At 38.3% G+C, this 25,615-nt stretch overlaps 1 protein-coding gene across 7 annotated transcripts in view; it reads right to left on the bottom strand.

Annotated features, from left to right (window-relative positions):
• Positions 1-25,615, bottom strand: part of tmem94 (transmembrane protein 94) — a 111,525-nt gene that overhangs the window by 7,916 nt on the left and 77,994 nt on the right. For 3 of the 7 annotated variants that reach the window (XR_013289155.1, XM_077550322.1, XM_077550327.1), the window contains 12 exons: positions 23,737-23,839; positions 20,999-21,207; positions 19,429-19,610; positions 17,816-17,948; positions 17,595-17,710; positions 17,310-17,409; positions 15,191-15,299; positions 10,968-11,157; positions 10,556-10,633; positions 10,389-10,474; positions 10,219-10,300; positions 5,958-6,121 (listed from right to left, as the gene is read on the bottom strand). Coding sequence is in view for 6 of the 7 variants with exons in the window: in XM_077550322.1 (XP_077406448.1) it covers positions 5,958-6,121; positions 10,219-10,300; positions 10,389-10,474; positions 10,556-10,633; positions 10,968-11,157; positions 15,191-15,299; positions 17,310-17,409; positions 17,595-17,710; positions 17,816-17,948; positions 19,429-19,610; positions 20,999-21,207; positions 23,737-23,839 (1,552 nt within the window). In the remaining variant the exon portion in view is untranslated. Of the gene's footprint in view, positions 1-3,290; positions 3,365-3,446; positions 3,492-5,957; positions 6,122-10,218; positions 10,301-10,388; positions 10,475-10,555; positions 10,634-10,967; positions 11,158-15,190; positions 15,300-17,309; positions 17,410-17,594; positions 17,711-17,815; positions 17,949-19,428; positions 19,611-20,998; positions 21,208-23,736; positions 23,840-25,615 lie in introns of those variants that run through there. The other 4 variants (XM_077550328.1, XM_077550323.1, XM_077550324.1 and 1 more) reach the window with 4 other exon arrangements.

The raw sequence follows: 25,615 nt of genomic DNA, 5'->3' as shown, positions 1-25,615 counted from the left end.
AAATGTGATTTATGAGGAGGTTAGACCATTGGTCGATATTCAGAGTTTGTTTATTTTTCCAGTTAACAAGAATTGTTTTTTTAGCGATAGTAAGGGCTACAAGTGTAGATTGAAATTGTTTATGTGGTAAGTCAGTTGTTGTTAGGTCACCTAGCAAACACAAGTTTGGAGATAAAGGTATCCTACAGTCCAAAATAGCGGAAAGTTTTTCTAAGACTTTAGTCCAGAAATACATAACCGGAGTACATAACCATAAAGCATGAACATAAGTGTCTGTAGTGTTTTGTAAGCATTGGAGACAAATGTCGGAGTCTGAGAGTCCCATTTTCTTCATCATATATTGAGTAATGTATGTTCTGTGAATAATTTTATATTGGATAAGTTGTAAATTTGTGTATTTTGTCATTTTAAATGCGTTTTCACAAACTTGAATCCAAAAGTCAGGTTCCGGTGCTATAGACAAGTCTGTCTCCCATTTCGAGATGGGTAAAGACATTTTATCAGTATATGAAAGTAACTTATATATTTTTGAAAGTTTTTTTGTTGTTGTCGGAGAAAGCTTGTTAATATCTTTAGCGAAAACAGGCTGTTGGAGCGTACCCCGAAGTGTTGGAATTTTTTTCTTTATCATATTTTTAACTTGTAGATAATGTAAAAAAATTCCGTTTTTTATATTGTATTTTTGGAGCAAGGATGTATATGATATAAACATATTATCTGAGAAGAGATGGTGGAGATGTGTAATTCCTTTCTGCTCCCACACAGTTAAATGAAATGGTTGGTTGTTAAGTTGAAAGTCGGGGTTATGCCATAGGGGAGAAAGTCCACAGGGCACCACTTGGGCTTTTGTCAATTCTAGTGCCTTCCACCAGGCAGTCACGGTGGCGGAAATCATTGGGTTTTTAAAACAATTATGACGCTTAATCGATGTTGTAATAAAGAGTAGATCTCGAAGTCTGAGGTTATTACAATCCTTCTGTTCTAGTTCCAACCAACAGTTAGTGTCTCTGTTGGGTTGTGCCCATAGAACGATATATTGTAGCTGGTTAGCTATATAGTAGTACATAAAATTTGGTGCCTCTAGACCACCTTTGGGTTTACTTTTCTGAAGAGTAGATAGACTAATCTTTGCTTTTTTTTTTATTCCAGTAAAATTTTGTTACGGCTGAGTCCAACAACTGGAACCATTTAGCCGTAGGTTTAAATGGAATCATTGAGAAAAAATAGTTTATTTTGGGTAAAACTTTCCTTTTAATGGTGGCTATTCGTCCTATTAGAGAAATAGGAAGATTATTCCAGCGCTCCAAGTCACTATAAATGTTATCCAGAAGTGGAGAAAAGTTAAAATGAATTAAATCAGTTAATTTAGGTGAGATTTTTATGCCTAAGTATTTTAAATTACCTATAGGAAATGAGTAGTGTGGGTCCTGGCTTGCAGGGTTCCATGAATTTTCTGTAATAGGTAGAAGTGTTGATTTTGTCCAGTTAATAGAATGATCTGATAACTGTGAGAATTTAGTTATTAAATTAAATACTTCCCCTAGCGAAGTAGCCGGCTTTTCTAAATAAAGTAAGATGTCATCGGCATATAGATAAATTTTATGTTCTGTTACCCCAGAGTGAATTCCTTGAATCCTTCTTTCCTGGCATATGGCTAATGCAAGTGGCTCAATAAATATTGCAAATAATAAAGGGGATAGTGGGCATCCCTGTCTTGTGCCTCTCTGTAAAGTAAAGCTCTGAGATATAATCCCATTAGTAGTAACTGTAGCTTTTGGAGAATCATATAATACTGATACCCAGTGGATAAATGATTTCCCAAAGCCAAATTTATTTAAAACAGCAAAGAGGAAGGACCAGTTAACTTTGACGAAAGCTTTTTCTGCATCCAATGATATAATAACTGCCTTTTTATCATGCCATGAGTTGATGTTTTCTGGCGTCTTCCTGCTAAATTAACCAGACACGGCAGGACAGGATTCAAGCACGTCTCTCTTATTTAACTCTCTTCTCGAACGAGGCTTGCTCGGTTACACCTCTCTCCTCTCTCTGCGCTCATGACATGCGCATTACACACAACACTTCAGCATGTAAAACAAAAATAAATACAAAACCAAAAGTAATAATTCGCAAAACAAATATAAGTCAATTGCAAGTAAATAAAAAAATACACATTTGCAATCAACGTGTTACACTATGATAATGGCCACACATTGTTCTAAAGACAATAAAAATAAACCGTACACACTCTCACAGCAAACTATAATTACAGTATGTGTCCAAATCTTTTCTATTTGTACAATATATGCTTAGGTACAGAACTGCTTTGATTAAATACAAAATAAAACTATATATATATATATATATATATATATATATATATATATATATATATATATATATATATATATATATATATATGTGTGTGTGTGTGTGTATACAGTGTTGCTCAAAAGTTTGTGAACCCTGCAGGCATGATCAGATTTTTTGTATAAAAAATTAAGATAACCTTATTTAATGTTTAGTCAAACCCAAATCTACAATGCTGAATTTGAAAATAATAGACTTGAACAAAAATAATGATAATATTATCATTCAATCTTGAACAAAATTTGTTGATTTGAGAAAAACTAATTTCATGGGTGCAAATGTATGTGAACCTCTCACTTAATCGGACATTGCACCTCCTTTTGCAATGAGAACTTCATCCAAACACTTTCTTTAGTGATTTATCAGTCTTTCAAATCTTGGGGAATTTTTGCTACCCTTCCTTGCAAAATGCAGCCAGTTGAGAGAAGTTAGATGGGCGTCTAGCATAAACTGCCCGCTTCAGGTCCCGCCTCAGGTTATGTTTCAGGATTTCACAATATTCCTCTGAATTTATGATTCCCTGGATTATGTGTAGTTGTCCAGTTCCTGAGGATGAAGCCAGCCCATGCTTCACTCTAGGGTGAAGGTTCTTTTGCTGGTATGCAGTGTTGACTTTTCACCAAACATGACTGTTTAATTTTTTATTTTGGACTCATCTGTGCACAGAAGGGACTTCCAAAAAGCTTCAGTGTTGTCCAGGTACTCGTTGGCAAAGTTGAAATGGGGAGCATTGATTTTTTTTGTGAGCAGAGGCTTCTACCTAGCAAGCCTTCCATGAAAGCCTTATCAATTTACTTTTCTTCTGATTGTTGAAGCATGCACGTGTCCCAGATGCAGCAAAAGAGGTCTGCAAATCCCTTGATGTGATGTTTGTGAGTTGGCTTTTTACCTGAATTATCACTTTTCTTGAGGTTCTTGCTGAAATGTTAGAAGGTCGTCCACTTCTAGGCAGGATTGTAGTAATTTTCAGTGTTCTCTAGTTGCAGATGATCTGCTTCACAGTGGAATGATGAAGCTCAATTTTTGGGGGGATAACTTTATAGCTTTCTTCAGACAGATGTGCTGTCACTACTTACTTCCTGAGGTCCCCTGAGATTTCTCTTCCTCTCAGCTTGACTGACCTGTCAAGGGTTCACCAGTATAAGACTAAAGTGACGGGGTTTTGTTTCTGTTTTAGTCAGTGATGATCTCTTTGCCAAACCTCAAATTGTATTGGTCCATTTCAGTGGTTAGTTTAGTTACCAATTTGTCCGACTTGATCCTACTTTGACTGCTTCTTGTAAGCAATGCAGATCAGGGTTGACTTACTTTTGCACCTACATGAGTTGACCAAAAACTCTTTTTTAATTAAGTTTTGACTACACAATTGACAAAAAAAGAAAAGAAAAATGCATTGAATTGATAAACCTACACCTGTTATTTAATATAAAATGTAATGGTTCAGATTGAACAATATATATATATATATATATATATATATATATATTCTGGACTATAAGGCACACCTGTCTATAAACCGCTCTAGCTAAATTAGGGGAATACACGAGTTTGTTACACATATAAGCCGCACCCGACTGTAAGCCGCAGGTGTTTTAATGTTACCACACCGGGTTCCCGCTACTTTCTTTTCCATAATGAGGGCGCAAATTGTCTCGCTACTTTCTTTTTCATAATGAGGGCGCAAATTGTCTCACTCTCGTTCTGTCTCACCTACTGTATTTGGGCTCACTTGGTTGGTTTTGCTCTACCTAACGCTCTTTCGCTTCCTTTACAGTGCGCCCCCTTGTGATCTGATGGATAAGACGCACCTTTGTATTAGTACGCTATGTGCTTTGTATTAGTATAGGTGGTAGGTAAGCAGTTTGTGAAAGTGTCAAATTACGGGAGGAATTTGTGTGGGCTGTGTGAAAACAGTTTTGACGGAGCTCGTCTCCGCTGAAACGAAGAGCGAGCAGTGCGCGCTCGCATGGGCTGCTCCTCTCAGCTAGACGGCAGCGCGCTCCAGTCGGGGAGTGGCGAACAGTCACAGGCGCTACGTCACACTGATAATGACATGCCAAGAGAGAAGCCTCTGTCACAACTACGTTTTATAATCTTAATAATAACACACGAGAAATTATGTAAAAATCTATATCACATGTATCTTAACAAAATGTCATGTGTATATGTTAGAAGTTATTTTAACTTGGCAAGTAAGTCCACATCAGCCAGATGTCTGTGTTGTGTTGCAAACCCACTAGACACTAAACTAGGTTGCCTATGGGTGAAATTAGTTCCATCACATGATGCCTCAATTCTAATAGTTGCTAGTTCAACCAAACTAAATACCAAATGAAATAGTCGTCTTTTGTGGCTTAGCAACATATTAGCAAGAGGCTAATAAATAGCCGGTAGCTGACTGTCACTTACATCATGGCCTCATAGAAATCGGCCTACCTTTTCCATTTATCCTCCTTTTCTTTTTCTAAACTTTTTTATGGGAACCTGATGGCTTCTTTTCCATTGTAATTTTGATCAATCATCTTCATTTAAGTCTTGAGTTGAGACTCTCGACATCATAGCGCATCAATCAACCAGAGTCACGTGACGTAAACAAGTTTGCCTTTCCCTTGCCCCCTCCCCCGTGCCTACCTCTGCAGTCGCAAATTGACCCCCCTGCCTGCTCCCTTCTCCCACTTGCCTCCGCAGCAAGTTGACGTGTTTACCAGGGCGCCCCAGCACCTACTCCTTTAACTTGACACTGTGCGGTAGTCTAGTTTAAAACTAGCGAGATTCCATTATTTTTTATTGTTTTTTTTGTGGAGGACTTAAATGGTTTTACGTAGTACACAGGAGGAGGACGATGGCATGGAAATTACCGGTAAGGACGGACTTTTCTGCTATAGTAGGCTGGTTATTTTTGTTACAGTAATGTATTTTTAATGTATTTTTTTATTATTTCTTGTTACGAATGCACCTTTACTGCCGTGTTACTGGCAGCACTTTTAAAAACGAATTTCATTAAGCCATTTGACATTATTGCCTCGTCAAGCGCTGTAAGTTTTGATCTATTGTTATACTATACTAGTCTACTATTGTGACTGCAGGAGGTGCGCTCTATTATTTGTGCATCTCACGGATGCTGCTCAGATGTTAATAAATGGGACGTTCTGTGTTTCCAAACAATCATCTCTATCCCGATAATACCCTCTGTGGTAGCGGGATCCCTTATATACTGGTGTGGTAACATTAAAACACCTGCGATTTACAGTAGGATGCGGCTTATACATGGACCAAACAGGAGTAATCCCCAGATTTAGCTAGCGCAGCTTATAGTCAGGTGCGCCTTATAGTCCAAATTGCGGTATATGTCTTGCAATGTGCACGAGACATGAGGTGAATTCAAATGCAGTTGGACATTTAATGATAATAGTGATATGCTAACTTAATAATATGCTGTTACCCACCGCCTAAATTACGTGCCAACAGAACTTTTTTTTTTCCCACTTAAGGCACTGTGTAAATATGAGAGCCCCTCCCCACTCCGAGAACAAAAACAGTGATAAATTAATAGTTGCTTAATAACAAGGTTGTATGACAACTCTTACCTGGCTGTGAGTATATGCAGGCATTTTCCAGTGGTGTTTTCAAGTATGGTTAAGTTTGTGCTTCTGAGACAAACCTCTTGCAGTGTGAATCCAAAGGCCAACAAATAGGCACACACTGTCAGGCCAAACTTCAAAACAAAGCAGCCAAGGAAGTAGTTTTGAGTCTAGCAAAAAGAGAAAATATGACATGTCAGACCAACTTTGTTTTTTGCATTCTTGACATTGAATTGTAACTGCCCGCTGAAATTCAATGCAAAACATCTTTAAAAGGGGATAATGTTTTTTTCTTCTTCAGAATTTAGAGAAGCTTCCAGGTTCAGTAATTTAACATGTTTGGGAAATGCACCTCAGAGATGCACCTCCCAGGTATATTCTGAATACAGTATTTTGACAGGAAACTTTGATTTGTTGCTTCCTGTTGCATTATAGCACTGCTTTCTTCTGTGGGTTGAGTCTATATTCTGCAGTGTTGGGCATGTTATCTTATAAAAGTAATTAGTTAAAGTTACTGATTACTTGCTCAAAAAAGTACCTGAGTAATTGAATTAAAGTAACTTGTTACCAGGGAAAGTAACCATTTTCACTACTTTATAGAAAAGTTTTATATCAAATAATTTGGATAAAAATTTTTTTGTATTATCCATCCATCCATTTTTGTAACCGCTTGTTTCTCACAAGAGTCGTGGGGGTGTTGGAGCCTATCCCATCTGTCTTCGGGAAGTAGGCGGGGTACACCCTGAACTGGTTGACAGCCAATCGCAGTGTATTATTATCATCATTATTATTATTATCATTTATAATTCAAATTATGTCCAGGCTATATAGGGTATTTTCATTGATTGAGAAATCTATGAAATTTATTTTTGTTAATAAATAAACAATAATAATAATAATACTGGATATATGGTGATTTGTGGCACATATGCCACCCTAATATATGTAATTTGTGGAGAGTCCTTGCACAGACGGACGGTTAAGAGAAACACAATTGTTGGCGCTATTAAATTACACAAATTGTCGAGTGTTTCACGTGTGTGTCGCTATTTCTTGTTATTAATGTATACAAGATTGCTATTGCTTTTATTTATTTGTATACCTACCTACTTATGATATTAATTAATTTTACTTTGTGTTATTTTATTTCACTTGCCTCTACTGCAAGACTGATAATGATATAAGAGCGATATTATATGGGTTCGGCAAAAATCAAAATATCAATCTAAAAGGATAATGTATAAAGTGCATTGTTTATTAGACATCAACATTAACAAGCTTGGCAATAAAAAACAGAATTGAACTCATATTGTGCTGCATGTGATAAATAATTTTATCCTGCAATACAAGTTTTTGTTGTTGTGTTTGTGTGTTTGTGTGCCTGCGTGCGTTTGTGGGTCTGTTTAACCGCATCACTGTGTGTGTTGTTCGACAATTTTTTTTTATCCACAAAAAGGCAGCGGCAGACACAGCTTGCTACTTAAATATGACGTGGGCGGTCATTCGGCCGGCGGGCGCGTGCGCGCAGGCTAACTCGTAAGTAGATTTATGTGTCAAAAGACGCGCATCTGACCGCCCTCCATCCCGATTGTCATTGGCTAGCTTTAGCTGTCAATCAAAGCCAAACTTGAAAGGAAGTATATGGTTGGTTGGCAAGCCATGCTTTACGTGAAATAGAAGAAACAAAAGTTTACATGACAGATAGGAAGAAGTTACAGATTGGCAAGGCCTCTCAACACAGCTTCCAACCCAGGGTGGGCACCGCTGACTACCAGGGCGGGCCTGGCCATGCTACCGGGTCCGCATTCCAGCTGTCAAGACACCTTTATTTATTGTGACGAGGTGCGCCAATAGTGCTTCTAACTGCGCAAATTACATTTTCATGAATGAACTCATGAATGAATGGAGCATAACCTTGCTCTGCAAAAGGCATTCTCGCGTATTTGTGAGTTCACAAACTCCCGAGAATACATCTTATACCGAGCACGTTGATTTCCATCGATCCGGACCAATCACAGAGCGACATTGTGTTTGGGGCGTGATATGCAGCTGTGACGAAACCAGGAAGAAAAAATCAAACCTAACATGGACGAATGGACGCTGCAATTAATTCTGTTCTTGCAGAATTATTCACAGTTTCCATGTTGAATGTTGAACAGCGAAAGCCGCTTCGTGCATTTTTAGCTGGTAAAGATGTTCGTGCTTTTCCCCCTCCGACGAGAACGAAGACGACATTTTTATCCGTTGACATGATTGATCAAAACAAACGTGTACAAGATGCCGCATCGTCAAATCAGCTTGAAGAATTGTACAGAATGCCCGCCTTTCCCAAGCAAATTACAATGTAGCAGTCCTAGATTGATGTTGTGGAGAACTCCCTTGAGTGAATCACAATATCAATCTAGCTATTGCCAGGTTACTCGGAGCAAGCTTTCCAGAAAAGCGCACATGACTGCACAACCTACTGTAAACTTATTTTGAGCCATGAAACTAATAAATTAATTGTAACGCAACACATTTCACGTACAATAACAATAACTGTTTTTCAAATATGGGGAAAATAATTAGTTAGATTACTCTATTTATGAAAAAAAGAACAGATTTACGCCATTAGTTTAAACGTCGTTATTCCCAACCCTGCTTTTCTGATCCATCCATCCATCCATCCATCCATCCATCCATCCATACACCCACCCACCCACTACAGGTTATTCAAGGTTGGCTCGCGGGGGCAAAAGCTTCAGCAAAGAAGCCCAGGCTTCCCTCTCCCCAGCCACTATATCCAGCTCCTCCGAAGGGATCCCAAGGTGCTCCCAAGCCAGCCAGAAGACAAAGGCTACATTCACACTGCTCAATTCAGATTTTTTGCCCATATGTGCATATGACACATACTTTGATTTCATGCAGTGTGAGCAGTACAATTCAGATTTTTTCAAATCCGATCCAGCACTAAATTTTTTTTTTCCCCTCAAAACACTACACACCACACTCCATGATGGCAACATAAAAACAATTTTTAATGTCTGCAAATTTACTGAGCATAAAAAAATAAGAAATAACATGGCCACAAGTGTTTAGAAATTGTTGGCAGAAAAAAAAAAAGAGGAAACCAATGCTGAAAAGCGAGATGCTGACGAGAAATATAATACTGTCAAATTTCTCAGATGGATCATTTCCTGCAATTTGCCAAATTTGTCTAAGGCTAAGTTCACAGGTCAGGTCAATGCAGGTCAATTCCGATTTGTTTGCTCGATGTCGGTGTTAACAGTATAATTCGAATTTTTGTCAAATCCGACCCAGGATTCTTTTCTGTCTGTGGATATAAATTTTGTATGTAGCTGTATATTAAATGGGAATGTAGCTGGACACTCAGGTCTAACCCTATCCCTAACCCAAGCAGACAGGCGCAAAAATGTAAATTGGCCACTACCCAAGAAGTTTTCAATGAATTGTATTAAAAATGTATTTAAAAAGAAAAAAACGTGTCGCGACAGGATATACCACATGTAACGTTAGTTCGCCATCACTCACTTGTGGATCGTGAGGCTAGAGGAGACGTACTAACTCCCCGCCGGAGAAAGTAGATTTTAAATCTGTGGGTAACACTGCAATTGATTAATATATGGGGGTATGGGTCAGTTCAAACACAAAATCATTGAAATTGTCACAAATGCATCAGGACCAAGACCGAGGGCTCAACTCCATCCATCTGACGCTTATCCAGGGTCGGGTCACGGGGGCAGCAGCTTTAGCAGGGAAGCCCAGACTTTTCTCTTCCCAGCCACTTCATATAGCTTCTCCGGCAGGATCCCAAGGTGTTCCCAGGCCAGCTGAGAGACATAGTTTCCCAAACGTGACCTGGGTCGTCCCTGGGGCCTCCCGCCAGTGGTGCATGCCTGGTACACCTGTCCAGGGAAGCGTCCAGGAGGCATTCAAACCAGATGCCCATGCCACCTCAACTGGTTGAAGTGGCTGGGGAGAAGGAAGTCTGGGCTTCACATTTAAAGCTGCGGTCCCGCGACCTGACTCCAGATAAGCGTCAGATGATGATGATAGATGGATGGATGGATGGATGGCTACTAGGGGTTAAGCTGTACTGTACATTTTCTGTTTGTGTTGCACTGACATTTTCTAGGTTATAAGCAGACACTTGAAGCTACCAAGCTACAGTTTGTAAAACCGTTCAAACCACTGGGTTAAAAGAGCTCGACGTTACAGACAGATATGTCAACAATGATACAATTGCGCCACACTTTGACTACCCTACCTTCTTTGGAATGGCATCAAGGTTCTTCCCTGTGGCAACAGTCATTACTGAACTATCTCGAGGCTTTCCCAGAAGACACAAGCTGTCAAAACAATATCAACTGATATTTAGTTATTTTTTTCATTGACATGTCAAAATGGCACACTGAAGTCTTGTAAGGAGTTTTCTACCTTAGCAGTGGGTAGCTGAAGCAGGAGAGCCAGAGGATGTCCGTGGTGTTCATGGGAGGAGGGAGCTGAGCTAAACAGGCTAAAAACTGCAGAGATAAGAGCTCATTTAAATTTTACCCATATTTATTGTTTTCCAAAACAAAATTATGTCATGTCTCTCCACTGACCTGTATGATAACTAGACTGAGCTGGCACTGCAGCAGAAAAAGGAAGCACTTGCGAATGCCGTATGTCGTGTGTCGTGCCTGTAACAAACCAAAGCAAAAAAAAATAAAAATGTAAAACAATTTTGTAACCTGATTGAGAGGTTGTTTTTTTTAGCCGTGTTTTTCCTGGTTGAACTATTGTGGGGATCAACTTGATCTTGTAGGGACATTTTGGTGGTCCCTACAAGTTAGGACCTCTTTTTGAAAGTCAAGACTTGGTTTTAGAGTTTAGGTTTGAATTGGTTTTGATTGGCATTAGGATTAAGGGTTAGGGTAAGGAGCTAGGAAATGTATTATGTCAATGAGACTATCACACAAAGACAAATGTGTGTGTGTGTGTGTGTGTGTGTGTGTGTGTGTGTGTGTGTCGTACCTGCTCTATGAGCTTGGTCATACTGACACTCTCTCCTTGGTGAAAGGCCACAGAGCAGCCAAGACTATTGATTTGCCCTGCGAGTCTCAGAGGAGACAGACCATCGGTGCTCCTGTTGAATGCCCCCCTGGTGGCGTAACTGAACGTCTCCCATGAACACTGGGATGGGTAAAGTGGATCCAAAGCAATACTGTCAGAGGGACAGCAAACATTGTAAAGTTAACTTGATAACAGTACTGCTAATACAGTATGTCACACAGAAGCTCTGTTAACCCCTGGGCGTTATTATAGTTTGATTAAATTTTTGTAATTTTTGCCAAAATCTGGCATTTCCTTTGAAGTGTGATAACGTAGTCATTTATGAATATTTTTTTCACTTTTAACCGCTCAAAATGTTCACTGGCATCAGACCTATCTATTCATATATAGTTTAAAAAAAAAGAAGTTTTTTTAATGCCCCCTATGGACAATAATAGCAGTATTATGCTAATAGCAAGACTAACTATGCTGTATTTATATATAAAATAAAAGACTAATTTGAATTTTTCATATGACATAGTTAGAGCCTCAAACAAGGTCATAAGTCATAACAATATAATTTTTTTATGCATGCCCAGTTTTTCACAATGGCATTTTTCTGAATAGCACAAAACTCTTGTAATTTTGCCAAAATCCGGCATTTCCTTTGAAGTGAGATAACTTAGTCATTTATGAATATTTTTTTCACTTTCAACCGCTCAAAATGTTCAGTGGCATCAGACCTATCTATACATATATAGTTTTTATTTTATTTTTTTAATGCCCCCTATGGACAATAATAGCGGTATTATGCTAATAGCAAGAGTAACTATGCTGTATATATACATATAAAATAAAAGACTAATTTGAATATTTCATATGACATATTTAGAGGCTTGAATAAGTCCATAAGTCATAACAATATAATTTTTTCTGCATGCCCAGTTTTCACACAATGGCAGTTTTCCGAATAGCACAAAACTCTTGTAATTTTGCCAAAATCCGGCATTTCATTTGAAGTGAGATAACTTAGTCATTTATGAATATTTTTTTCACTTTCAACCACTCAAAATGTTCAGTGGCATCAGACCTATCTATACATATATAGTTTTTTATTTTATTTTTATTTTTTTAATGCCCCCTATGGACAATAATAGCGGTATTATGCTGATAGCAAGACTAACTATGCTGTATATATATATAAAATAAAATAATAATTTATATATTTCATATGACATAGTTAGAGGCTCAAACAAGTCCATAAGTCATAACAATATAATTTTTTTATGCATGCATTTTGTATTAATTTATTAACCTTTGGCTCCACCTAGTGGATTTTTGTGTTAACACTCTAAACACACAAATTCCTCTATTTTCATGTTTATGACTCGTCAAAGAAGCGATTGCATCAGTAATAACGGAAAATGCATTATAACACATCAGGTTACAGCATATCAAAAACTGTGATTTATAATGGGAGTCAATGAGCCAAAATCGGGCATTATTACAACAACTTCGTGTGAATCTCTCCCTCCTGCTTGGTAATAGTTATAAATTACAGCATGTGTTACCTAGTGTATTTTTTTCAAATGTTTTTTCTTTGATGAAAAACAGAAAAACAGAAAAAAGCCAGAAAATGGACAAATAACGCCCAGGGGTTAAACTCAATATTCCAGTTATCTAGTTTTTATACATTACTTATGTGGATGTTTTTACACACTTTTAAAAGTCTCTCAGTATTTGCATAATAGGTTTTAACATATTTTTAGATTTAAGCTGTACTGTTGTGTGCAATGTATTTTTATGTATATGTCTGCTTCGTGAGAAACTGGAAGGACGACTACATCTATTTACATACACTTGATGATACAATTGACCTTTCCCAAAAGGCTCAGCCTCAGTTGATGCTTCCAGTTCTGACATCTTTCTGGACACTTACAATGGAAATGAATGTATCAGAGCATGTCAGTGAGTGTCTATGTGCGCGATATCTTTCAGATCGAGGCAAAAGGGTCAATATGCAGTGGAAGGATATATTCTTAATATTAAAATATGCAAAAAAGCGGACTTTACAACATGTCCAAACCATACAGGTGTCACGTTAAGTCTGAGGTAAACAACAATCGCCGATTTTGGTGGTGACTGGCCGATGATAATGATATCCTGATAATATATACAGTAAATCGGTTAACCCAAACCCTAACCCAAGTATTACAGGTGGAACGGTTTACAAAATCCACAATTCGGTTTGGTGCTCACGGTTTTGGGGTTAAAAGTGGAAGCGTATATTATTTACAGTTAATTACTATTATTATTACATTATCATTTAAACTTTTATTATTATATTTATGCCAGTGGCATATAGTGGTAGGCAAAACAAATAACTGCACTTCAATTGGATATGTGTATCCGCCTTTTGCCATTCATAAAACAGAAGTTAAGGTTACCTACAAATACATCAGCTTTGTGTTCCACTATAGGGCCTAGAAGCCCAGATTTCACAATAAGTACATTTGTGACTTAACTGATTTAACATCATTATTTCAGTCTGTAATCATTTTATTTTTGTTTTATGGTTTACCTTGAAGTTTTTCATATGCAAAATAGTGCCTTGGCTCCACAGGTTGGAAAACACTCGCTCCAAGTTGGAGCCTCTGACACTTAATTACTCTCATCTCAAATTACAATTATACTATTATAATTATGAGATACAATTATTAAATAAGTCTTATTTGATGGCCATAAGACAAAGATATGTCATAATTCATAACTTCAAGCTCACGTTTGAAACAAAAATCCTCAGTAATGAACATAGCGATTTCCAGCCAGTTGTAATTCCGACGTAGGTTTTATGTACCAGAAATCTTGCGTTGGATTAATGGACTTTTTTCACAAAAAACGGAAAATACATCGTCACTATGAATCTCAGCTTCCGGTCCTTATATTAAGCGCTAGACGCAAGATGGATCGCAGAGTATATTGTACACTATCTCAAGCATTTGTCCAAAATCGCTTTTGCCAATGTGGAAACTAGCATTGTACAAGAAACTCCTCCGCGGGAAGGGCCCGGCGTGCGTTCAGAGTCGCCGCCGCGGCTCACCGGCCCGGCAACCTCGCACCTGCCCGCCTTTGCGCAGCGCCCGGCGCGGGCCGCCGAGGAAGGGCTCGCCCGGGAGGGCGGCGGGCGGGGCATCAGGAAAAAAAGAAGAATGAAGAAAGCGTACGTATTTTTCCACATGAAACTCATCGATAATGTCGGGGACTGTCTAACACGTTTTCGTGTGCGTGTATGTCGCCTAAGGTCAGAAAACCTTTATGAATGCTTACCAATATTCACCCAAACATCTTTATGTCTTATGTCCAGTTCAACCTCTGAAAATATAAAAAACAATTGCCACAGTATTTTGACATTCAGCCTTCCTCCCTATAGATGCTCACTATAAAAAGCTTGACGCGTTAACTACGACCAATTGCCACCAAAATTGACATGCACATTTCTAGAGAAGCAGAGAAGGATCGCCACTGGAGAGCGGCAAGCGCGGGGAACCCTCCCCGCTTTCCTGCCAATTCCAGGCCTCGGAACCCATCTGCACATAATGTGCACATTGGCCGCAGGCGGTCAGAGTGCGTGGAAAAAAACAGTGGTTTATAGTCCGGAAAATACGGTATAACTTTGATGTGCAGTTTTGTGGATGATCTTGCCTCTCGAGCGAAATTAAATTTGGTATCAGAGCTAAAAACTAGCTTTTAGCTTGTTCGGTTGCTAGTTAGAGATATGGCTTTAGCCAAGCACATCTAATTACTTTACAGGCTTTTACCTTGGAGCAAATGTAGGAAAGCTTGTTTATCTTGGAGACATTTACCTGGGGACGAGGCCGTCCACACTGTTTAATCAATTGAAGACATCACTGCAGCTTTGTTTTTTGGGTTTGGTAATGACAAACACTCTTGGTAGACCTTGTGTCTGATTTACACAATCCATGAGCACATCGATTCACCATTTTGCTGGTTGGAGGTCACTGTCAACCTTGTTGGAACTTTTTTTGGTAGGTTTTTATGCCAGCGGATCGAAGTTTTATGGATCTAGATTACAATGGATTTCAATGGAGCGTATATGAGCTTGACGGACCTTGGGGGGCGTGGTTTGCCAAAGGTTAATTGTAGCATTTTTGTGAAGCGAAGCATCTCCCCGTGTGTTCAAATACCTGAGGTCACTCTGCAGAAAAAGGCGGCTGTTGCGGAAATTGGCAGCACTTCCCAAACAGCATGTGACCTCCCTGTTCTCCTGCATAATCTTTATCATCTCACACATAGCTGGAAAAAAAAACCCACAATCGAACCAGTCAATATTAATAGTTTTGTTGGGAAATCATTTTGGCTAAACAATGATTCTTAAGATAATACCAGGAGTTAATTCACGCAACCCAAATTTTATAACAACAAGAAATAATTGTGTATCATACAGCCAGAGTATCCACAAAATGGGAAGAAAACTAGCACGTTTGGCAATACCTTTAGTTGGTTACCATCATTTGGGCATTCCTTTTCTGAAGGTTGTCACAGAAACAACTCAGATTTGCAATACAGATGCATCTCATAAGCTTTTGCAAAAGACTGTCGCAGGACACAATTCAGATTTGCGTTCAGGATGTGTCCAGAGCTTTAAACAAATGTAGCTGATAACAATTCAGATTTGCTATGATGATTGCATCTAGGGTAATACTGTGCACAGTACCGTATTTTCACAACCATAAGGCGCACGTAAAAGTCTTAAATTTTCTCAAAAATCGACGGTGGGCCTAATAATGCGGTGCGCCTTTTATGTGCACTGATTTCCAAAATCTGTAAATGTTACCGCACGCCGCTTGACTTTGTGGGAGAACGTGTCCTGCCGGCACATTGCTTATATAGAGGAAAAGCGACTGGGTGAGGACAGGTAGGAATTATGAGAACGCGAAAGACTCAACTGAAAGAAGACGGCAGGCGGACGCTTAAGACACGCCTCCCAGTAGTGCCGGTGTTGTGCCAAAACTTTATATCCCCTGCCGCGGAATCTTATAACTTTTACCACAGAAAAGTGGAGATTCTTCAAAAAGGTTCATGTAAACAGGTATTTAAACTTCAAACATCTGGAACAACACTTTTTCTATACATACCGGGCAAACTGGTTAAATAATTGTTTACTATCTTAGGACCTTCGGTTTTAAATAAAAATTCATCACGCTCTACTGGCACTGTTCCAGTAGCTTTTAAAACGGCTGTTATTTAACCTCTTTGACCAGCTCAGTAGACTAGTGGTAGATTGTCCGCCCTGAGACTGGGAGGTCGTGGGTTCAATCCTCGGCTGGGTCGTACCAAGGACTATAAAAGTGGGACCCATTTGCCTCCCTGCTTCACACTCAGCATTAAGGGTTGGAATTGGGTAGTTAGATCACCAAATGATCCCCGAGCGCAAGTCCCTGCTGCTGTTCACAATCAGTGGTACTTTAACCTCTACTTAAGCGACCTAATCTCGACCCAGAAAGTCTCTGTAATTATTGGCCGGTATCAAATTTACCGTTTATTACAGAAATACTTGAAAAAGTTAAACAGCTGAATGATTACATGGCCGCTAACAATCGATATGAACATTTTTAGTCGGGATTCAGGTGCAATCACTCTACTGAGACAGCCCTTGCCAAAGTGATGATGAACTTCATCCAGCAATGGGCTTCAATACCTCGGTCAATATTATTATTTCTCGATCTTAGCGCTGCCTTCGATATCGTTGATTATAATAAGATAATAATATTCCAGGGTGGAGGAGAGTCCAACGGTTGGCCCTCGAGGGCCAGAGTCCAACGGTTGGCCCTCGAGGGCCAGAGTCATACAGGTTTTGGATGTTTCCCTTCTCCAACACAGATGGTATGTGATCAGCTCATCAGCAAGCTCTGCATAAGCCTGATAATGATCCTGTTAATTATAATCAGCTTGTGTAGGAAGAGAGAAACCTCCAAAACCTGTAGGACGCCGGCCCTCGAGGACCGAGTTTGCCCACCCCTGGTCCAACCGCTCTCGACACTATTGGTACCAGAACCCAAGCTGTGTGTGAAGGCAAGTCCGACTATATCAAGTCGGAACTTCTCGGCCTCGCACACCAGCTTGGGCTCCTTCCCTGCCAGGGAGGTGACATTCCACGTCCCAAGAGTTAGCTTCAGTAGCCGAGGGTCAGTATGCCAAGGCCCCCCTACATCTGGCTGAATGTGAACACATTCTTCTTCAACTTAAGTATCGTAGTTAAGTTAGATTTTGCAGCGGACACTCATTCAGTAGAAGAGGACATACTGTTAGGAGTGCAGTCAGTGAAGAGTGGCACCAATAGAGGCACGTTGTCTATGTTCTTCAAATGAGGTCGAACCTGGTGAATGCCACGTGGAAGCTTTGCCTAAACACAAGTCATGAATGAAAAACAGGACAGCAAAAATGACAACACTATCTAGTAAAATTGGCTAAGATTGAACTCAGTCTTTGCCGATTGGATAAGCCATAGAAACTGCAGTTACTACTAGTTATTTCAATCAAATAACCTTTTGTACATGTTAATTGTTTAAATTAAAGATAATTGGCTACCCGGTTACAATCTTCTAGAAAACTGGGCACATCACTGTCGGGCTGGAAACTTGCTAGGTCCGAATGGACCTCTTCCTCTGGCAGCAATGGACCTTCTGCTTCATCTCGAGAATCTGCTTCATATTTAATTATATTTGAAGGCGACACTCAGTAATACCCTCAAGAAAATAGACATGACATACGCATTTTTTTTTTTACATGTGTAAATACCACATTGGCACCTTGGTGCAAGTCTTCATGGAGGGAGCCATGATAAGGGCTAGAGGGAGCTCCTTCACATGGACTATCGCCATTCGAAGTCAGTGAGATATGACAGTTCCAACCTGTCTCTAATCCCATCTTCTCTGCAAAAACCTGCACACACAAAATTGCGTAAAGAATGTGCTACTATATATGTTAAATTCAACAAGGTAGTATTGCACATTCACAACTGTTTAGTGCTTCACAAATCACTGTGTGTATTGTTCTGCAAAAAGTGTGAAGATGACTTTAGATTTAAGTGGTGAAGACCTGGTCGAATGTTTTTGTTCCTTCAGTGTAAATTGTTGATAATGATGGAATTATTTTTTTTTGTGTTTATGCAAATCGTTAAAAACTTGTGTCTATGCAAATCGTTAAAAACTGGAAACACAAGATCAATGCTGCACACTTTTGAAAATATCATTTATTTCTCTTCATAAAACTGAAATCAGTCAACACAGTCAATAGTGGGGTTTCTATCTACCTATTTCTATTCGAATTGTGAAAAGGAAACTGAATGGAATGCCAGAAATTTAAAAAAAAGGCCCAAAATTCGCTAAAAAGTTTTCATGCTTGGATTATGAAGCGTATCGAAAAAAGGAAAATGCGCATTTTGGCTATGGAAACAGCTTTTGCAAATAAGGGACTACAAGACCGGATATTTGTCGCACGTTTTGACCAGATACTACGTCACACGTACCTTTGTAGGCACAAAAAAATGCCGGATAATGAAGTAAGATATGTTTGGGGAGATGAAGAAACACAATTCTTTTTAGAATTAATTAAAGAAAAAAATATAAATGCAATTTTAGACGGAAAACAGCAAAGAAACGCTACTGTTCATCAACAGTTACAAAACCAAATGATGTCGAAAGGTTTTGACAAGCCGTGGACAATACTCAGAAACAAGTGGAAAAGTCTCAGAGGTACATGGCTGAGAAGTGTCGGATGGCTACCAGCGGTGAAGGAGGAAAAGCTAGTGCCAGCTTTAAATACTTTGACATTATGGATGAAATACTAGGTCAAAGATCTTTGGTTACGTCGCTTAATTCCTCTATCAAAAGGTCAGTTAAGTCATCTCGTGGCCCAGTCTCCTCTCACTATTCGCAAAAGAAGAACGGATGGAAACTGGGATAAGTCGCATGTCCGTTTTGCGCATTTTCACAAAATTTGCTTAAAAATTTTGCAATATTGAGATGGAAACCTGACTTATCACAACAAATTAAGCCCATAAATGTTCTGTAAGCCCAGAAAATAAACAAAAATACTGTACTAAAATAAAATAAATTAAATACTACACATCTATCAAGCTAGTTGAATCTGACCAGAGAATTTCCTCAACAATGTAGTCAATATCTTCTTTGGCACTTAAAAAAAAAATAAAAAATCTATTTTCTTGTTGGAAGGTCCTTAATGATTAAATAACAAACTGGTAAACTAAATATGAGACGTCAAACATATAGACCAAGTAAAACAACAGCTGTTGACAACAAACATTTTCAGAGCTGTCAAGAAAAAAACACCTAGCAACACTTTGCTACAGATCTAACCTTGTGACAACAAAAGACATAAAGTGAGCTTGAGTACTTTTTACCTTGCTACGGAGTTCATCCTCCATGGAAAAGTAAACAAATCGAATGCATGCCGTGATCAGAGCATCAATGAGTCGAACTGTATCCAAACGGGCCTGGAACTGGGAGGAAACCATGCCCATGAAGATCTGTCCACTCAGAGCTTGTACACCATCGTCACATTCCATTCCTTCACCTATACCTTCTATTGAAAAAGAGAAAATTGGTTAGAACTAGTGGTGCAACGGATTACAAAAGTCACGGTTTGGATCGGATCACGGATTTGAGTTACGCATCGTTTTTCGGATCAGCAAAAAAAAGAAGAAGAAAAAAGATAAATAGTACTTGTCTTCATTTATTTTGTAAAACACTTTTTCCATTAAAATAAAATCTAAGTTTAAATCAAAATGCCTATTGAAGCCGTTTAGTAATTAATGTCCTCATTTATTTTGTGAAACGCTTTTTCCCATTAAATAAAAAAAAAAATAATCAATTCATAATGTCTAATATAGCCGTTTAAGATTTAGTAACACAACTGTGTAAGTCAGGCACGTTGTTGAACAGCTAAAGGGGGTCCTCGTGCCAGTATTTATAGAAGTAGTCATGGTTGTTACAACGGCGCGATAATCTCCTTCCTAATTCCACTGTGGTTCGTAGCTCTGTATGTTTTTCTTTGCTGCCACTGGCACTGTTGTCTTTCTTTGGGTCCATGGCGAAGAAAATTGTCGTGGAAAAATCAAAATTCACTTGCGAGTACGGAGCACCTCCGGGAGTATTTATGAAATGAGAAGTACATTGTCTCAAATACCGCAACGTGAGCATTCGGCGTTGCACGGCTTCGCTCGTGTTCACTTGGCTACCCGTATTCAAAGTACGTTTGTCTTAGCTTGCTTTGGTTGGGTGTTCAAACTCCGAAAACTTGTTCAAACTCTGAGGCATTTTTTACCCAGATTTTTGCGTTGAAGTCTGATTTGTACGAGTTCCGAGACGTTCAAACTCCGAGGTTCCACTGTATGTATATGTATATATATATACTGTATATATTTGAATTCTGCACTTAATTCCCTTTAAAATGATATATAATACATGGACCTAGCTCAAATTTTTTTTACAGCAGTTTGAATGTTGGAAGGTTGAAATCCCTAGTTTTGAGAAAAACGGGTTTAAAGTTTTGGCACTAGCATCTTTCAAATGTCCATAGCAACCAGTACCTTAGAAAAAAAGATATGAAAAATTTCAGGAACTGTTAAAAAAATCAGTGGAAAGCCAATTCCAAACACAGGTAAGGCTATTGTCCGAGATTTGAACTCTTTAAAAGTTTTTAAATCAGCCTCAACTTTGAAGATTACATTCATATTACAATTCAGCTCCTGAGGCATCAGCCAAAGTTTAGTTATTTTATTGTTTCTCCTTGTGGTATTTCCTTGTTTAAATGAGGTCATAATACCGCAGTGGGAAATTTGAATTAATTATTTTGTGTCAATTAAAAGATTATTTTTTAATTTGGTCTGGCCTGCTTTTTAATCCTCGCGGTAACGAGTTTAAAATTTTCGTATTGTGACAACCCTACTTTGGGGTGTCCATTGCACATACCATCTGAGCTCCAACTGTTCCTGCAGGAAGGATGCTTGTTTGGAGTAGTTAAAGACAGCTCCAATCCCGAGAATAGACAGGGGCTAGAGGCCAACTCCACACACTTGCCATTCAACTGACTGGACAATGATCCTTGCATGGGTTTGTAGGCAAAGGCTGAGCAGTAACCAGACAGACAGGCACGTTGGTAGAAGTCCAGAATCTTTTTTCTACAAATAAGACAAGACAAGATTAGATCAAGATCAAGATTTTATGCTCTATAACAGTTCATAATTTGGCAGTGTTTTTTACCTATATGAAATGCACCATCTAAAGTACAATCTGCTGCATGTTGGTGAAACTGTCCATTGTTTTTATTAGCTATGCAAAATCTGGGCCACGTTTTACAAAAGCATCTAACGTTATTTTATCTGGGTCCACGTGATATTGGCCATCTTCAAAAGACATATCCACAGCTATTGAGAGTTCAGGAAATTGTTCTCAAAACGAATAAGCATGCTTTTAAATTAATATGGTCCCTATTTATTTATCTTTTAAGAGCACCTCAGTCTGGCAGATGCAATTGGGACTGGCCGTATAACACATTATGGTGATTATTTCTACCACATGGACCACAATCATGGTGTACAAACACACAAGTCCAAAACAAAAACAACTCACTTAATACCTACGACAAATAAATATATTTTAAAGTCATTTAAAACGTAGTCTCCGCCTCTGCGTGATGTACAAACACATCAATTATTGGAGCGTGGAAAGGGTCTGATGCAACTTCAAGGTGTGGACAAGGCAAAGTCAATTGTATTTAAAAAAAAAAAAATAATAAAATTAACAGACTGTAGGTGGCAGCTACGACGGCATATAAGATAAGATAAGATAAGATCCACTGATTGTCACACCCATCTAAGTGGGGCGAAATTTGTTCTCCGCATTTGACCCATCCCCTGAGGGAGCGGTGAGCAGCAGCAGCGCCGCGCTCGGGAATCATGTGGTGATCTAACCTCCCAATTCCAACCCTTAATGCTGAGTGTCAAGCAGAGTGGCAATCGGTCCCATTTTTATAGTCTTTGGTATGACCCGGCCGGGAATTGAACCCACGACCTCCCAGTATAAATATATATATTTTTAGAGGGTGAGGGCAATATTCCGAGAAAATAATGAATTTTTCTCGCAAATTTCTCACTTTATAAAGTGGCAAATTTGCGAGATTTTTTTTTTTTTTTTACAATTTTCGAGTTTTGTAAAGTGGAAAATTTGCAACTTTATAAAGTGGCAGATTTGCGTTTTCAAATAAGGAGATTACTTTAGCAGAGATTAACCATATCATGTTAAGCATTTACACTTTGAAGCCTTAGGTGCTGACAGCGTCAAAGACGGCTCGCTTTGCAAAGGTCCACTCCCTCAGGATCAAACATTTAAGTTAATTCGTTAAAATTTGTATTTACTTGTACATTTATGTTTCCAGAATTATTATTTACACATTCATACATTTTGGTATTTATTTGTTCAAGTAGCTAAATTGATGGTCGAATTTGCTGCTCTCCTTCATTCATTTGCATTTACCTAAAGTATGCTAGCTTCTGATTGGTTAGTGTTTAGTCAGCAGATAGGGGATCAGGAAGTGTTGTCACTGTATGACGAGAAAAGTTTAAATTAAGAATGAATCAACCTCCATCCTGCCTTTTATTTTATAAACAGTGTCCCATTAACCCCAACGAATCCTCACATTAGACTATAGCTACGCTACGTGTATTTCTCGCAGATTGTGAGTTTTTTCTCGGAATATTACTTCCCCTCTGAAAAAAAACCCTACATACATGGCCTTAATACGTCGTAAGCAGCAGAGTTTAAAAGATCAACCAGGATCATGTTGCAGAAGAGGTTCTGCCCACTGTCTTTTTCTTCAGGATAAGATAAAGAACAGAAAAAGATAGAAACTAACTATTTTTCTGCTGAAAGAAGAAAGTTTAATCTTTCTTTTGGGAGGCTTCGTGTTTATAGAGCAAGAGAACATTGCAAATCAGTCAAAATCCAGCAAAACGGCTGGGTTTGAGGGGGTGCTCCAGTGAAAATGGCTGGTATTAACCCTACAATGTCTGAACCATGAGAGAAAATTGTGATTCTTTGTAAGAGTATTTATTGGTCTTTTTTAACAAAAATAAATTAACTTGAACATACGACTTTTGATTTGTGTCATATTTTGTGATTCCTATCACAATGCTTCAAATTTATACATTTATGACTTTTAAAAATATAAAGACATACCAAACATAGTATTTCCAAAAATCAGAAGGAACATTTCCCACTATTAATAAGTATAAGTGTCTCTCCTTTCTTAATTGGGGCGATCTTACAAGGTTGCTGGGTGATACTTCCCTCTAATGGATTATCCGCACAATGCTTGTGTCAGATCATATACATCAGGTTTTAATGGGAAAAAAATATTATACTCATGAAACATTTACATATATATATATATACATACGTATATATATATATATATATATATATATATATATATATATATATATATATATATATATATATACACATATACATACACACATATACATATAGACACACACACATATATACATATACATATATATATATACATACATATACATATACACATATATATATATATATATATGTTTTATATTTAATATACATTTGGCTTTATAGGGTTGAATGAGTCAGTGTTTCTTATACTTATAGACAAAAATAAATGTGTGTACCTGTCAGAACCTAAAAGTGGATAAATATCAGCACCATCCCAAAAGTCAGTGCTGGCCTCCAAGATTAGGTCAGCTGAGCCATGTGACAACATCTGGACACACTCTGCAAACCAAGAAGAGAGTGGAAAAACATTTACATTTGTAAAATACATACAAGTAAGCAAACTTGATAATCATTGATAATTTAAATATCCGGATACAAAAATAATCCGGATATAATTCCTTATTATCCGTATCCGTGCTCCAGCACTCCTCTCTCACTGCTGCAGGCTGCTTCTTTTCTATTTCTCTTTTTCTCTCTTTTCTCCGTGACATGATTGGCCAGTCAGTCACACACAGCTCCCGCTCTACCCATTTCCCCCTCCTCTACACCACGGCACAAGCAGAGTCTGTGCTGCTGCTTCTCTCTCTGTCTATCTCTCAATCTCAATCCTCAGACTGTTAATATTTATTTAGATACAAACATTTTTCAGTTTATAAAAAAAAACGAAAAATAGCACTGATTTGAATCTTAATTAGGCTGTTTTGGCAATAGTTTTCAAATAAACCAAAATTATATCAACTTTTGATCAATCCATATCAATTTCACACTTTATTTTACCATTTATTTTAAGCGTGAAATAAAAAAATATATATACTACCAATGTAAGCACCACTTATTTTCGGTTTAAGCCACGCCCACTTCCGATTTAGTTCACGCCCCCTCCAAAGACAGATACAGATGATTTAGATGGTTGAACAGATACAGATACAGATAGTGGTGTACTCGCTCATCCCTACTACTACGGACATGCAAAAACGAAGCCAACAAAGACTGTCAGTCATCCACAAACTTACAGGACTATACATTGCTCCCCACCTCCTGCTACTTTATCAAAGCATCATTCAACACACACTTCTGTCCTGTTCTACATGGTTCTTTACTATGCTTTCCGTATCTAACTGTTCCAAATTCACACGCATCACAAAAACAGCTTCTAAATTCATTGGTCTCCCCACACCTAATCTTACAGAACTCAACAACAGGTCCATCACTTGCTTAGCAAACACCATAGTATAAGACATCATCCATCCATCCACGCCACCAATACTTCAACCCACTACCTTCAGGACCATAGATACAGAACAATTACATTTGAAAATGAATTATAATCTTATCTAATATAATATAATTTCTGCCACGTATGAACCGGCATAACATTGCGTGCTACAGTCCCTTCCTCTCCAGCCTCCAACTGGTTTTCCAATAGAATCTTAGATATATTATAGATCGAACTATCACTGCCTCCAGTGACACTCTCGTAACTGTCCGCTTGCCGTGCAAACAGGCCAGATACTGTGTCAAATATTCCACACAATGTAGCGGGAGACAATGACTGATGGGGAACCATCCTGGAGATAGTGCTGAAATTCGTGAGTCTCCCGCGGGAATCGGGAAACTTGGCAAGTGATGTGTTTTAATTAAACCATCTATGCAAATTTTAAGTAATATTGGTTGATGTTATTGTTATTATTATTGTATTATTAGTAGTATTGTTGCTATTGATAAGGAAAAAATATATATGTACAGTATATGTAAAAGTATGACAATATATACAGAAGGCACACTGTTCAATGTGTTCACTATTAATAATCAAGATATATTAGCTGTATATTAGCAGTTTTTTTTGTTTACTATACAAACCTACTATTTATTGTGTAACGTATGTTAAAACGGGTAGGACCTGATAAGTTTATGCTTCTTCCTTCTCCTTTTCAAACATGTATGTGTAGCTCATGACTGGGTGAAACACTGTGGAACTTTCTTATGTTGCTTTCGTTGCTTGAATGGTGTGTTTGCTGTTTTGTTTTATGTTTATTTATATTTTGTCTTTGCACA

The sequence above is a fragment of the Vanacampus margaritifer genome, chromosome 18, assembly GCF_051991255.1.
Source record: "Vanacampus margaritifer isolate UIUO_Vmar chromosome 18, RoL_Vmar_1.0, whole genome shotgun sequence".
NCBI classification, from domain to species: Eukaryota; Metazoa; Chordata; class Actinopteri; order Syngnathiformes; family Syngnathidae; genus Vanacampus; species Vanacampus margaritifer.
This window is presented reverse-complemented; position numbering and strand designations above follow the sequence as displayed.